The sequence below is a fragment of the Dermochelys coriacea genome, chromosome 2 (genome assembly GCF_009764565.3).
Source record: "Dermochelys coriacea isolate rDerCor1 chromosome 2, rDerCor1.pri.v4, whole genome shotgun sequence".
NCBI classification, from domain to species: Eukaryota; Metazoa; Chordata; order Testudines; family Dermochelyidae; genus Dermochelys; species Dermochelys coriacea.
The window spans coordinates 62221888-62235876 of record NC_050069.1 but is presented as its reverse complement, the minus strand read 5'-3'; the positions used below and the strand labels follow the sequence as shown (position 1 = coordinate 62235876).

The following is a 13989-nucleotide window of genomic DNA, read 5'->3' as shown; positions in this document are numbered from 1 at the left end:
TACAGCAAAGATTAAAAAATGAAGAGCTAATTCGCTTAACTGAAGACCGACGAAAAGAGGCTGAAAAAAAGAGGAAAGAGGAGGAAGAAAAACAGAACGAACAACTTAGACAATATTATGAGCGAGAAAAAATAGCAAAGATGGAAGAGGAAAAAAAGGTGGTACACTTTAAGGACTTTGTAAAGTCTAAACATATTGTCCTATTTTATTTTTAGTAAGACAATTTCTAGAAAAATTGAATCATGATAATAAACTGCAACTGTTTTTTAGCAGCTGTTGAAGGCCCTGTCTTCACTAGTGCTCCCATTATATCTACCAACACTAGCAATGGTGGGAAATTTTGACAAAAAACCTAGTATGTGCACAGAGACACACAATGGGTGAGGTAATGTCTTTTATTAGATCAGCTTCTCTTGATGAAAGAGACAAGCTTTCAAGCTTACACAGAGTTCTTCACATCTGGGAAAGGTGCGTAGAGTCTCGTAGCTAAATACAAGATGTAACATTTCTTAGCATAAGAAATTAACATACGTTACAAGAGACTATTCAAGGTGAAAGTGGGTAGTTAACACCTCTGCAGTCATAGGACAAAGGAGGGTTAGTGGGTTACAGATTATTGTAATGAGCCATAAATCCAGTGTCTTTATTGAGTCCATGATTTTTAGTGTCTAGCAAAGTTATGAATTTAAGCTCTTAGGCTCATCTTTTGAAAGCATTGTGCAGGTTTCCTTTGAGTTTGAGAGCTGACAGGTTAGATATAGAATGATCATTTTGTGAAAAGTGTTTGCCCACAGGTAATACGGTGTTTTTGTCTTTTGTCATTTTTCAGCATAAGTTCATTTGAGAGCACAGTGATTGTCTTGTTTCACCCACATGGTGGTTGTTGGGGCATTTAGTGCACTGGATGAGATACACCACATGTGTAGGACCCATCGATATTGAAAGGTGTGTTGTGGAGGTTGTTGATCTTCGTGGCAGAGAAGATACATCTGTAGATTTTTCATCTGCTGTTCTGGCAGGGACTGCTACTGCTTTTGAGTTTGTGTATCCTGGTCTGTGGGGAGCTTGCTTCTGAGGATGAGTTTGGAGATGTTGGGGTGGGATTGTTTGAAGAGCAGAAGAGGGGGGTTTGAGAAACATTTCTTTCAGGATGTGGTCCCCATTGAGTACGGGTTGTAATTGTTTGTTTATACCCTGTATGGATTCCATGGTGGAGTGGTAGGTGACAACTAATGGTGTGCGGTCAGAAGCTGGTGGGGTTGTTGCGGGGTGATTTTTTTTTTTTTTTTTTTTTATATGGAGGTAGGTTCTTTTAGGGAATTTTGGTGGCCCATTCTATAATGCAATCTATGTCTCTGGTGGAGTGTCCTTGTTTAGTGAAGGTGGTTTTAAGGTGTATATCACAGGCTTTCTCCTCAGAACATAGTCCGTGGCTGTAGATAAGATTTCTTGGTGTGTTTGAGATTGTTACTGGATCTGTGAAGGTAGATGTAGTGATCTGTGGGTTTCTTGTATATAGTTGTCTGTAGGATTTCATTGTTGAAGCTGATCATGGTTTCCAGGATTTTGATGCTAGTGTGGAAACTAGAGAGTGTTTGATGGATGGTTGGTGGTTGCTGAAGTGGTGGAAATCTATGAGTGAGTTTAGGTTTCTTGTTCAAGGGATGTTCAAGTTCATCAATCTATCCCAGGTATATCATTTGTTTTGTGGTGCATATGTCCAAAATTTTTTCCTCAATGTGGCCCTTGAAGAGGTTGGCATATTTGGGAGCTGTCCAAATACCTATTGTTGTTTCTGTAGTTTGGACAAAATGTTTGTTGAATATAAAATTGTTATGGGTGAAGATGAAATGGATAAATTTGGTGATATGTTTGGGGTGGATATCTGAGTGTTATCTATTCTCTTGTAGATACGAGGCAGGCAGCAATGCCATCATTGTGAGAGATGTTGACATATGGGGAGTGACATCCATGGTGACAAGGATGCTGTTCTGAGGGAGGCTATTGCTATTGTGGAATTTCTGGAGGAAGTTGATTGTGTCTTTGAAGAAACCAGCGGTTTGTGTGATGAGTGGTTAGAGGATGGTTTCTCTGAGTCCCAGTATTCCTTCAGCAAGAGTGCCATGGCCACAGATGATGGGTCTTCTTGGATTTCCTTGTTTGTGTATCTTGGGAAGCATGTAGAAGGTCCCTCAGGTGGGTTTGTGGGGGATGAAGTTGTAGAGTCTCTCTTAGAGATTTTTGGGGAAGGATTTGATACTATTCTTAAATTCCTGGATGAATTGTGGTATGGGTTCTTCCTTGAGTTCTTTTTAGAAGGTTGAGTCTGAGAGTTGTCAGTTGGCCTTGTTGATATAGTCATCATGGTAACGGACTAATATACAATTAGTATAGCTGATCAGAAAATGACTTCCATTATGGAAAATTTTGATTTTTGTTTAACAAAAAAATTGAAAACCAGAATAGTTCGATTCGGAAATGCCTCCATGGTACCTCATGGCAGTTGTAGATTGGATGTCTTATGTCTCCATTCTACTGTGTAGGCTTAGCTCCCTGATTGGTCTAAAGTCTTTCATGGTGTACCTGATCTACCCATTTGCTGAGATACAGATGCAAGTAAAAACGAAGTAGGATAAATTATGAGCCTAAGAACAATATCCTTTTAAATTTGAGATTTGATTGATTATTGTCTAAAATTCTACCCAGTTCCTTTCCTCTTCCCTGAATGATGTAAGCAATCGTCCACATTTAATAGTAATGGACATTATCTAAGTGAAAGACTGTTGGCTTATGTCACAGATCCAGTCGGGTGCCTCCTGCCAGCCTCCCACCATATGCTGTGATGAGAATCCAAGCTTCTGGATCCCGAGACTTTAAGCCTTTTGGAGTTTGAATGGAAATCCAGCTGCTTCCCCAGTCTTAGAGTCCATAGGCATGCTTTCAGGACACAAGCCTACTATCTAGCACTGTCTCCTGAGAGGCAGAACCTGCTGTCTAGTTGCCTAACCCCTTTTGTGTATATTGCTGACCTTTCAGACTTCCTTGACTCACACCCTACCCCAGAATCCCTCTCCGAAGTGTGAGCATTCTGGTTCATAGCTTAATTCTCTCTGGAAGCATGTGATTGTGTATGTGATCTGCTTCACAACAGACGCTTTGCCCCAAATTTAGCACCTTATTGCTCTTTTAATTAAAGACAAAGAACAAGAGAGTACAGATCATATATAACACGACAAACATCCTAAACCTGATATCCCTTTCTAGCCATCTGTGTTCAGGAGGGTATCATGTAGGCACTATGTACTGGGTTGGTTCTCCCTTACCTTGAACTGGAAAAATTGGCCAAAGACCCCAAATAAATTAGCTCCTCCCTTTTTAAAAGCTTCCAGTCTTCTTTGTCAGGTAACTCCCTTGCCAGTATTGCCAACTTCCTCAGGTGACTCCAAGGCATCCTCTCCTGTGACAAATCAGGTCTCCTGGGTAGGAGCTATCTTATTGCCTAAAACAATTACATTTCGGTTGTTCAACATTTTAAGTCAGTGACCCTCTTTTGTTGTTTGTTTGCCACCAGCCTTTGAAATTTCATCTCAACGTGGAGACAGAGGAGGCAAAATTGAGTTTGCATCTTGATAAAGATACATAGAGAGTTCATGATCTCACACAGAATTCATAGATTACAGACAGATTCTCATTTTGTCATAGATTAATTTCACTGTATATGTGTGTATTGGAGAAATATTGTACAAAAATGTGGTAATTGAATAGAGGAAAAAAGAGAATATGTGACTTAGCTAATTATAAGGTTTAAAAATGATGACTAAATAATTAGAACTTGCATAAATTTTATAAAGATAATTTCTATAAGTAGAACACAAAATACATCTAAGAACTAATTACAAAGGCTGAAATCTTTATCATGATAGTTGTACTTTTAGTTTACATATAATCTGTATAATAGTTTTGTTAAAACAAATAGTCAAACGTTGAAAGCAAAATATGTAAATGCTACAAATAAAATAAAAGAAAGCAAATGAAAGGATATTAAAATACAGTTGATGAATATATTTAAAGCATTTTATGTAGAATTAAAAGCTTCAATAAACTTTTATTTTAGCCAGCTCCTCCTTTTAAAATAATAATTTATTAAGAATTAATGGGAAACTTGTTACAATCTTGTACATTTTCCTGATTTTTAGTTTTCAAGGCAACCTTCTCCTGTCATTCCTGCTCTTCAGAACAAGTCCTTAGAGAAGGAAGAGAGGCCTCCTTCTGTTGAAAGCCGTATGTCTTATTACACGCAAGTATGATTCTTTAATTTCAAACTTAATAATTAGTGTACAAGTGGTAGTGTGTGAAAATATCAGTGATCAGTTACAGTTTTGACAGAACAGTGCAAATAATTTGTGATGCACTTGCCATAGCCAGTCCTATACCTGTGACATTTGGTGTGCAAACTTTTTGAATTCCAAAGTTTTTTTTTTTTTTTTTTAAATTATCTGCTCTGTCTAAATTCGTAAGTGTATTCTGGATATATTCTTTCTGAAGGGGTCAATACCCCCTTTCAATTTTATATAAGATATATAGGCAATAACTGAGATGATGGAATGGCTTTATTGCTAAGATAGTGCAGCTTACTTCTGAACTGATATTTGTAAATTCTCAAGTTCTCCCTTGCATTATAGAATCACAGAAATATAGGGCTGGAAAGGACCTTTAGAAGTCATCTAGTCCCTGCACTGAGGCAGGGCCAAATAATCCTAGATCATCCATGACAAGTGTTTGTCTAACCTGTTCTTAAAAACCTCCAGTGCTGAGGATTTCACAACCTCTGTCCCTCGGTCTTCTTTTCTCAAGACTAAATATGCCCATTTTTTTAACCTTTTATCATTTTTGCTGCTTCCCTCTGGACTCTCTCCAATTTGTCCACATCTTTCTTAAAGCCTGTGCCCAGAACTGCACTCAATGCTCCAGATGAGGCCTCACCAGTGTTGAGTAGAACAGGACCGTTACCTCCCATGTTTTACATACAACATTCCTTTTAATACATTCCAGAATGAGATTAGCTCTTTTTGCAATTGCATCAGTTTATCCACTTTTAACCCCCTATACTTTTCAGCTATACTACTTCCTAGCTAGTTATTCCCCTTTTTGTAGTTGTACATTTCTTTCCTAAGTGTAGTACTTTGCACTTGTATTTATTGAATTTAATCTTGCTGAATTTAGACCAATCCTCTAATTTGTTTTAGTCCTTTTGAATTCTAATCCTGTCCTCCAAAATTCTAGCAATCCTTCCCAGATTGGTGTCATCTGCAGATTTTATAAGCATACTCTCCACTTCATTATCCAAATTATTAATGAAAATATTGAATAGTACTGGACCCAGGACAGATCACTTCAAGAGCTCACCTGATACGTCTGTGTCCCCCCCCGCCCCTCCGTTTTACAGCAAACCATTGATAGCTACTCTTTTTAAGTATGGTCTTTCAATCAGTTTTGCAGTAACCTTAGAGTAATTTCATCTAGACGACATTTCTCTAGTGTGCTTATGAGACTGTCATGTGGAGCTGTATAAAAAGTCTTACTAAAATAAAAATGTATCACATCTGCAGTTTTCTCTTCCCCTATCCAAGACCAATAACTGTGTCAAAAAAGGAAGTTTAGGTTGACTTAGGTTGCTTTGTCCTGACAAACCCATGTTGATTATTTCTTGTCATCCCACAATCCTCTAGGTGCTTACAAATCAATTGTTTAATAATTTGTTCCAGTATCTTTGCAGGTTTCGAAGTTAGGGTAACTGGTGCATAATCCCTTGGGTCCTCTTTGCTCCTCTTCTTAAAGATAAGTTCTGTGTTCGCCCTTCTCCAGTCTTCTGGGATCTCACCCATCCTCCATGAGTTCTCAAAGATAATCACTAATTGTTCTGAGATTGCTTCAGCTAGTTCCTTAAGTACCTTAGAGTGAAATTTCATCAGGTTATGCTGACTTCAAGACATTTATTTTATCTAAATATTCTTCAACCCATAATTTCCATATTTTGGCTTGTGTTCATTATCCCTTGTTGTCAATATTAATTTATCTTTTTAGTCAATATTGAAGCATCATAGGCATGAAACTCCTCACCCTTCTTGATGTTGTCTGTTGTTTTCTCTCCTTTCCTGCTAAATCGAGGGCCTACACTTTTCTTCATCTTTCTCTTGCTTTTATTTCTAGAACTTCTTCATTTTGCTTTTTATAATCATTGCTAGGTATAACTCATTTTAGGTTAAGTTTCAGAGTAGCAGCCATGTTAGTCTGTATTCGCAAAAAGAAAAGGAGTACTTGTGGCACCTTAGAGACTAACAAATTTATTTGAGCATAAGCTTTCTTGAGCTACAGCTCACTTCATCGGATGCATTCAGTGGACTGAATGCATCCGATGAAGTGAGCTGTAGCTCAAGAAAGCTTATGCTCAAATAAATTTGTAAGTCTCTAAGGTGCCACAAGCACTCCTTTTCATTTTAGGTTAGGCATTCTGATTTTGTTTGTGTTTGCTCATGCTGTTCTTTTGTACTCATCCTTAGCAATTAGTCCATGTGTCCTCTTTTTGTAGAATTCTTTTTTGATTTTCAGGTCATTAAAGAGCTCCTGATGGAGCCATATTGTCTGCTCACTCAAAGAAGAACTTGACATTAATTTTCATGGTTGAGGTAACACTTATGCATGGAGCGATGGTTGCTTTTGTACCCATGTGTCTCAAGGTATAAAGAGATTTGAAAGTCTTAAACTAATTCAGTGTTCAATAGAATATATTTTTCATCAAGAGCTTGGATGCATATTTTCCTGTACAGATAAGTTATTTCTTAACAGAAAATATCAGTTTCCTCCTTCACATCTGTCACGGATCCATAGGTCTGATGCTCTTGCACAGACCTGGAACAGTTGCTGGGAGGACTCTTTCAATATGTCAACCCCGTTACAGACACACTCTCACTAGGGCAATCCTCTTGGCTTCACCACCTCCCGGCACCAAACCTCGGAGCCTTCAGCATCACTACTTCATGCTGTGAGCTCCTTTCAGTGAGTCTACCTGAGTGGGACACCTGAGGGAGACTTACACACCCAATGGGAGCAATGCACCCCCAACTTTACTCCAGAGTGACTCTCAGACAGTGTTGTAAAAGCAGGAGGTTTTATTATATGTCTGGAACATAGCGTAGAAAATCCTTAGTTAACATGGAGAATAGAAAGTTACAGCATAGTCCACGTGGGTCAGTTCCAGTGCCTCAGCGCCTCTTGAGTCCCAATCCAGAAGCTTCTCTAACAATTCTCTGGGACAGGGTCTGTCTTTTATTTATAGGTTTGTGCAGCATCTAGAACAGTTGGGTGCTGATCCTTGATTGGGACTTCTAGATATTACCACATACAAATAAATGATGTTGATGATTTTAGTATGTGTTTAAACAACAGATTTTTTAAGAAATAGAGATGACTAGAGACTGTCAGATTCTCATTCTCTCTCCCTCACTCTGCCAGGAGTTTCAGTATGATCAGGCACCAGATATTTTTAGGTTCAGTAGATTTTATTTTCTCATCTGTCTGAAGTGCTTGCTTACTGTTAAGTATAAAAATGACATATTTGTTATATTTGCTAGGAGATTCCACAATCCAGGGCTCTGTCTCCTCCAGTCCCTGCTAGAAGAAACCAGTTGCGTGCATATGGTTGGTATTCTCTTTATTCCATGATAGCATAACTAATACACGCCTTTATATATGTTAATCTCCTCTTCCTCCTTTGTCTTCTTTTCTGATATTGACTGTAATTATCTTGTGGAGAGAAAAACTCCAGACACTTTTAGGTGCCAAAGATGTCAGCAAATACTTTTATTTGAATTTTTTTCTAACAAACATTTTTTTCACATACCCTAGTGGAAAAATTGTTGATCTTTTGTTTTCAGATATTATATTTGAAAATCACCCTTAATTTAAAGAAGTTTAAATTGTGCATCAATAAGAGTGTTCTGTTTTCAACAGAAGTCTCAAGTAAGAAAATGCATTTGTTTGCATGGCATTAGCACATTAATATTAATCATGCTTCTGCTTTAGGGCTACTGCTATGAAATAAAGAAAATAAATTTGTGCTGGTTATAAGGAAATTTTCTTGGTAGTGAGATCAGTTAGACCAGTGTTTTCTCAACCTTTCCAGACTACTGTGACCCTTTCAGGAGTCTGATTTGTCTTGAGTACCCCCAGTTTCACCTCACTTAAAAACTTGCTTACAAAATCAGACATAAAAATACAAAAGTATGTCAGCACACTATTACTGAAAAAATGCTTATTTTCTCATTTTTACCATATAATTATAAAATATATCAATTGGAATATGAACATTGTACTTACATTTCAGTGTGAGCCTGTTTTTACTTGTGAGCCTTGTCTCACAAGTCCTGCCACCTGGGACTGGAGCATGTAACTTAGCTTTGTTGGGAAGCCCCTATGGCGTGGGGCTCCGGGCAATTGCCCTGCTTGCCACTTCCTGATGTTGGCCCTGCATTTGCAACCCCCCTAAACCCATCCCATGACCACTCTCGGGGCTGCAAGCCCCAAGTCGAGAAACACTGATCTTGATGAGTTGAGTACCCCCTGGAAAACCTTTGAGTACCCCAGTGGTACACGTATCCCGGGTTGAGAACCACTGGGTTAAACAGTGGGATTGTCTTCCAGTAGAAGTACTAGAATCCTTATTTGGGACAGTTGCAACTACAGTGAGCAAAGCACCCTGTATTACTGTAGGGAACAGTCCTCCACTGGCAGTAGTAGACTAGAATATCTAATAGTGAGTAGGGCTTTTCATTTATGATTTCTGTCATTCTTGTTACCAATACATTTCTCCATTTATAAACTCTATATTTTCTCTTCTTCTGAGTTCTATAGAATTTGGAGTCCCTGGGACAGATTCTCTTGCCCTGCGCCTTGTGCAATCATTTACAACAGCAAAAGTGGGTATGAATTGATACTATATCATTTGATACCATTTTACGACTAATTTGCCATGGTGTAAATGACTTACGCAAGTGTAGTCCAGTAGAGAATTTGGCTCATTATATGTAAGATCACATAACTTTGCAGGTGGAAGGATTAAAAATAGTTTAAAGACATGTCTAAAATCTCTCTAAAATCTGTTTTTCTGTAAAATCGGAGGCATATGTAGAGTACAAGGTGGTCTGATAAGGTTCTTGTTTGAGATAAGCTGTGTAACTCACTGTAGTTTCACCACTTGAGTAATGTGGCTGTGCCAAACTCAAGCCAATAATCATTTTATAACCACATCATTCTTTGTACATATGTACTGGGGGAATGTCTACACTGCAAGTGCTACAGTGGCACAGCTGCGGCTACATTGCTGTAGTGTAGAGACTTAGTACATTGACAGAATGTATGTTTGTTTTTTTCTGTTACTGTAGTAAATCCAACCCCTTGAGAGACAGTAGCTAGGTTGACAGAAGAATTCTACTATTGACCTTGTTGCATCTGTAGTGGGAGTTTGGTCGACATAACTATATCACACAGGGAATGAAATTTTTCATAGCATTGAGCAATATAGCTAGACCAGGCCTCATTCAAGAGCTAGCTCTGAAAAGCTCTGTTCTCTCTCCCTTTGTTTTGTCACTCCACCGTTCTCCTTTACAATTAGCTGTCTTTACTCATGTTATGTATATACATTCTGTTACAAGCCACTCACTGCAAGGACACTTTTTTTTACTTAATATTAAGAGCACAGGGCCGCATTTTAAAATTTTAAAAGAGATGTAGGTGCCTAGAGATGCAGATAGGTGCTTAGTGATATTTTCAGACACATGGAGGTGAAATGGGGATTAGGTGCCTTGGTGCCTCTCTGTATCTCTAGGTGCCTGAATGCCTTTAAAAATTTGGTCCATAGTCTTTTACAGCCTGCTGAAATTTTTACTTTGATCAGATCAGATCAGGTAGGCAAATAAGACACAACATAAAGAGGAAGGCTTTAAGTGCTGGTTTGCAACTTTTAGTAGCTAACCATAGTAACGGGTTTGATTGGGTCCAGTGTTGAGGAACACCAAATGAGAGCGAATGCTATCCTTATCCTAGCCCTGACCAGAAGGTTCAGCCCAGCCCTCATGTGAGAAATGAGGATACATAGGAACTAATGCTTGTGCTTGAGACCTCATGCTAATGCTTGAGACTTAATGACAATGCACCTTAGCTGCAAACAGTGTATGGTCTAGTATTGCAGCCTTCTGGGCTCCATTCTCAGATCTGTCCCAAGAGTTGGGCCTTAGCATGCCATGAATTGAACACCTCTACATATGGCAAAATTCCTTCCTGACCAGAAAAAAAGAGTTTGGCCAGATCCACAGCAGACCAGAGCAATCACAGATTTTTTTTGGGGGGGGGGGAGAGGAATTCTACAAACTGGGTGACCAAGACAGTAATCTTAGCTTTGAAGGAGTCTCATAAACCTCAGGGGATGGCAGAATGAACAAAAAAAGCTAATTTTGCCTGTTACCTGTCCAGTGGCAGTCCAAAAGATGAAGACATGGTCCCAGCCTTCCTGGCACAGCTTCCATGCCCTACCTTTCACTAACCAGACTCCACATGGAGCAGGGAGGGCATGTCATGGTTAAGAAAATAGTAGCTGTCCTTTCTCCTAACCCCAAAGTCAATCAGGATGCTGCGGGGGAACTATTGCTTGCTATTGCTGGTCTGATCACATTGTCTCCATCCACCACCCCCTTGCTTATACAAGATGGGACATTTCTGATTGTTAACCTTGGATATCTCTTACAACTCTGTAATCTGGTCCTTGGGATATTTCTAAATAGAAGATCTATACTAATTTAAAATGTATCAAAGGCTGCATCTTGATCGTGGTGATATAATCACTAGTACTGTAGATGAAAGCCTCTGCTGTTGCATGGGGGTAATCATAAAGTCATATTTGTAAAAAAGCCAATAATGTCTGAGAACTTAAAAATTGGATAGACTGTGAAGCCCAGTGATGATTGAATCTGGTGATATTCTAAATAAAAAGAGCTCTCAACAATGCTTGTAGCTGTTTCCATCTCTTCACATGGGCTCAACAGACATTCTAGTCTTCAGAGCGATGTTTGGGGTTATTGTATGTGCTGGTTATGTTGTGAGGGTGGTTGTGTTGATTTATGTTTCGAGGGGATTGCTCTGGGACTTCTGTGTTGGCTTGTGTGCGTGACAAATAAGGGGTGTTTGCTGCTTGAGGGACTTTTTTTGGATTATTGGGTGTGCTGGTTGTGTTGTGTTGGCGGTTTTGAAGAACTGTGACAATAGGGCCAGGCAATCCACCATCTGTGCAGCCTCCATCATATAACCAATGAAATAATTGCATGCAAATTAGCTATAGAATAAGGGTGGTTGGTTGAATTACTTCTGGTATCACAATGGTCTAGGATTCTTGGGATGGCATAGATAGATGCCTTGCTGTGGCATTGTGTAATTTATACAGTCAGAATGACTGGGTACTTAAAAATTGGACAGTAACAGACTTCAAAACCCAGTAATGATTGAACCTGGTAGTATTCTGAACAAGAAGGGCTCTTGACCATGCTTGTAGCTATTCCCATAGCTTTGCACTGACTCTACAGACATTTTAGGTTTCAGAGTGACATACAAAGTAGCATTTCTGCATTTGTATTATATGTATTTTCTTAGTTTTAACAACCATCAACATATTTTTACACTTCAGATTTCTGAAGTGGCCAAAACAAACAGTGTTCCTCTATCACTTTTTTCTTTTTTTAAATTATCAATGTTAAATTCCAGAGGAAAGAAAAAATGTGATAAATGAGCTGTCAGAGATGAGGAAACAGCTCCGAAGTGAAGAACGGCGACTTCAGGAACAATTGCTCAGTGTAGCCAGTGATGATGATGTAGCTACTACAAGGTGAGATTTTTTTTTTAAATACACACTTCTAAAGCCAGTTCTCACACTATGCCTAAAGCTATATTAGCCTGGCAGAACACACTTGAGCAAAAGCAAAAATATGAAAACACTTACAGGATTAAACTTGCATACAAAATGTTCAAACTCTTTTATAATACAGCATTACGTTGTTGAGCATGGCACCCTGCAAAATGCATAATTTAGGCAGTTCTGTGTTCTGTGGCCCATGCTTACAGGATAGGGAACTCTATCCTGGGAAGCAGTGAATATATAAAAGGCTTGTGGGTGAGAATGAATAATCAGCTGAACATGAGCTTCCAGTGTGGTGATGTGGCCAAAAAGGCTAATGCAATCCTTGGATGTATAAATGGCAATATCTGGTAGGATAACAAGAGGTTCTATTACCCCTGTATTTGGCACTGGTGTGACCACTTGGGAATACTGTGTCCAGTTCTGGTATCCAAAATTCAAGAAAGATGTAAATTTCAGCAGGTTCAGAGAAGTGCCACAACAATTAAACAGTTGGAAAACATGAGCTATAGTGAAAGACTCAAGGAGCTTAATCATAGAATCATAGAATATCAGGGTTGGAAGGGACCTCAGGAGGTCATCTAGTCCAATCCCCTGCTCAAAGCAGGACCAATCCCAAACTAAATCATCCCAGCCAGGGCTTTGTCAAGCTTGACCTTAAAAACTTCTAAGGAAGGAGATTCTACCACCTCCCTAGGTAACACATTCCAGTGTTTCACCACCCTCCTAGTGAAAAACTTTTTCCTAATATCCAACCTAAACCTCCCCCACTGCAGCTTGAGACCATTACTCCTCGTTCTGTCATCTGCTACCACTGAGAACAGTCTAGATCCATCCTCTTTGGAACCCCCTTTCAGGTAGTTGAAAGCATTTATCAAATCCCCCCTCATTCTTCTCTTCCGCAGACTAAACAATCCCAGTTCCCTCAGCCTCTCCTCATAAATCATATGTTCCAGTCCCCTAATCATTTTTGTTGCCCTCCGCTGAACGTTTTTCAATTTTTCCACATCCTTCTTGTAGTGTGGGGCCCAAAACTGGACAGTACTCCAGATGAGGCCTCATCAATGGCGAATAGAGGGGAACGATCACGTCCCTCGATCTGCTGGCAATGCCCCTACTTATACATCCCAAAATGCCATTGGCCTTCTTGGCAACAACGGCACACTGTTAACTCATATCCAGCTTCTCATCCACTGTAACCCCTAGGTCCTTTTCTGCAGAACTGCTGCCTAGCCATTCGGTCCCTAGTCTGTAGCAGTGCATGGGATTCTTCCATCCTAAGTGCAGGACTCTGCACTTGTCCTTGTTGAACCTCATCAGATTTCTTTTGGCCCAATCCTCTAATTTGTCTAGGGCCCTTTGTATCCCATCCCTACCCTCCAGCATATCTACCTCTCCTCCCAGTTCAGTGTCATCTGCAAACTTGCTGAGAGTGCAATCCACACCATCCTCCGATCATTAATGAAGATATTGAACAAAACTGGCCCGAGGTATGACCCTTGGGGCACTCCGCATGATACCGGCTGCCAAGTAGACATGGAGCCATTGATCACTACCCGTTGAGCCCGACAATCTAGCCAGCTTTCTATCCATCTTACCTTCCATTCATCCAGCCCATACTTCTTTAACTTACTGGCAAGACTACTGTGGGAGACATGTCAAAAGCTTTGCTAAAGTCAAGGAACAACACGTCCACTGCTTTCCCCTCATCCCCAGAGCCAGTTATCTCGTCATAGAACGCAATTAGATTAGTCAGGCATGACTTGCCCTTGGTGAATCCATGCTGACTGTTCCTGATCACTTTCCTCTCCTCTAAGTGCTTCAGAATGGATTCCTTGAGGACCTGCTCCCTGATTTTTCCAGGGACTGAAGTGAGGCTGACTGGCCTGTAGTTCCCAGAATCATCCTCCTTCCCTTTTTAAAAGATGGGCACTACGTTAGCCTTTTTCGAGTCGTCCGGGACCTCCCCCGATCGCCATGAGTTTTCAAAGATAATGGCCAATGGCTCTGCAATCACATCCACCAACTCC

General features: G+C 39.8%; 1 protein-coding gene across 18 annotated transcripts in view; it reads left to right on the top strand.

The window, feature by feature from the left end:
* The window catches only part of CSPP1 (centrosome and spindle pole associated protein 1), a 178969-nt gene that overhangs the window by 108392 nt on the left and 56588 nt on the right, over positions 1 to 13989 (top strand). For 15 of the 18 annotated variants that reach the window (XM_043507755.1, XM_043507756.1, XM_043507760.1 and 12 more), the window contains 4 exons: positions 6 to 161; positions 4197 to 4301; positions 7632 to 7698; positions 11809 to 11929. In XM_043507755.1, the coding sequence (XP_043363690.1) occupies positions 6 to 161; positions 4197 to 4301; positions 7632 to 7698; positions 11809 to 11929 (449 nt within the window). The remainder of the gene's footprint in view (positions 1 to 5; positions 162 to 4196; positions 4302 to 7631; positions 7699 to 11808; positions 11930 to 13989) is intronic. The other 3 variants (XM_043507766.1, XM_043507753.1, XM_043507762.1) reach the window with 1 other exon arrangement.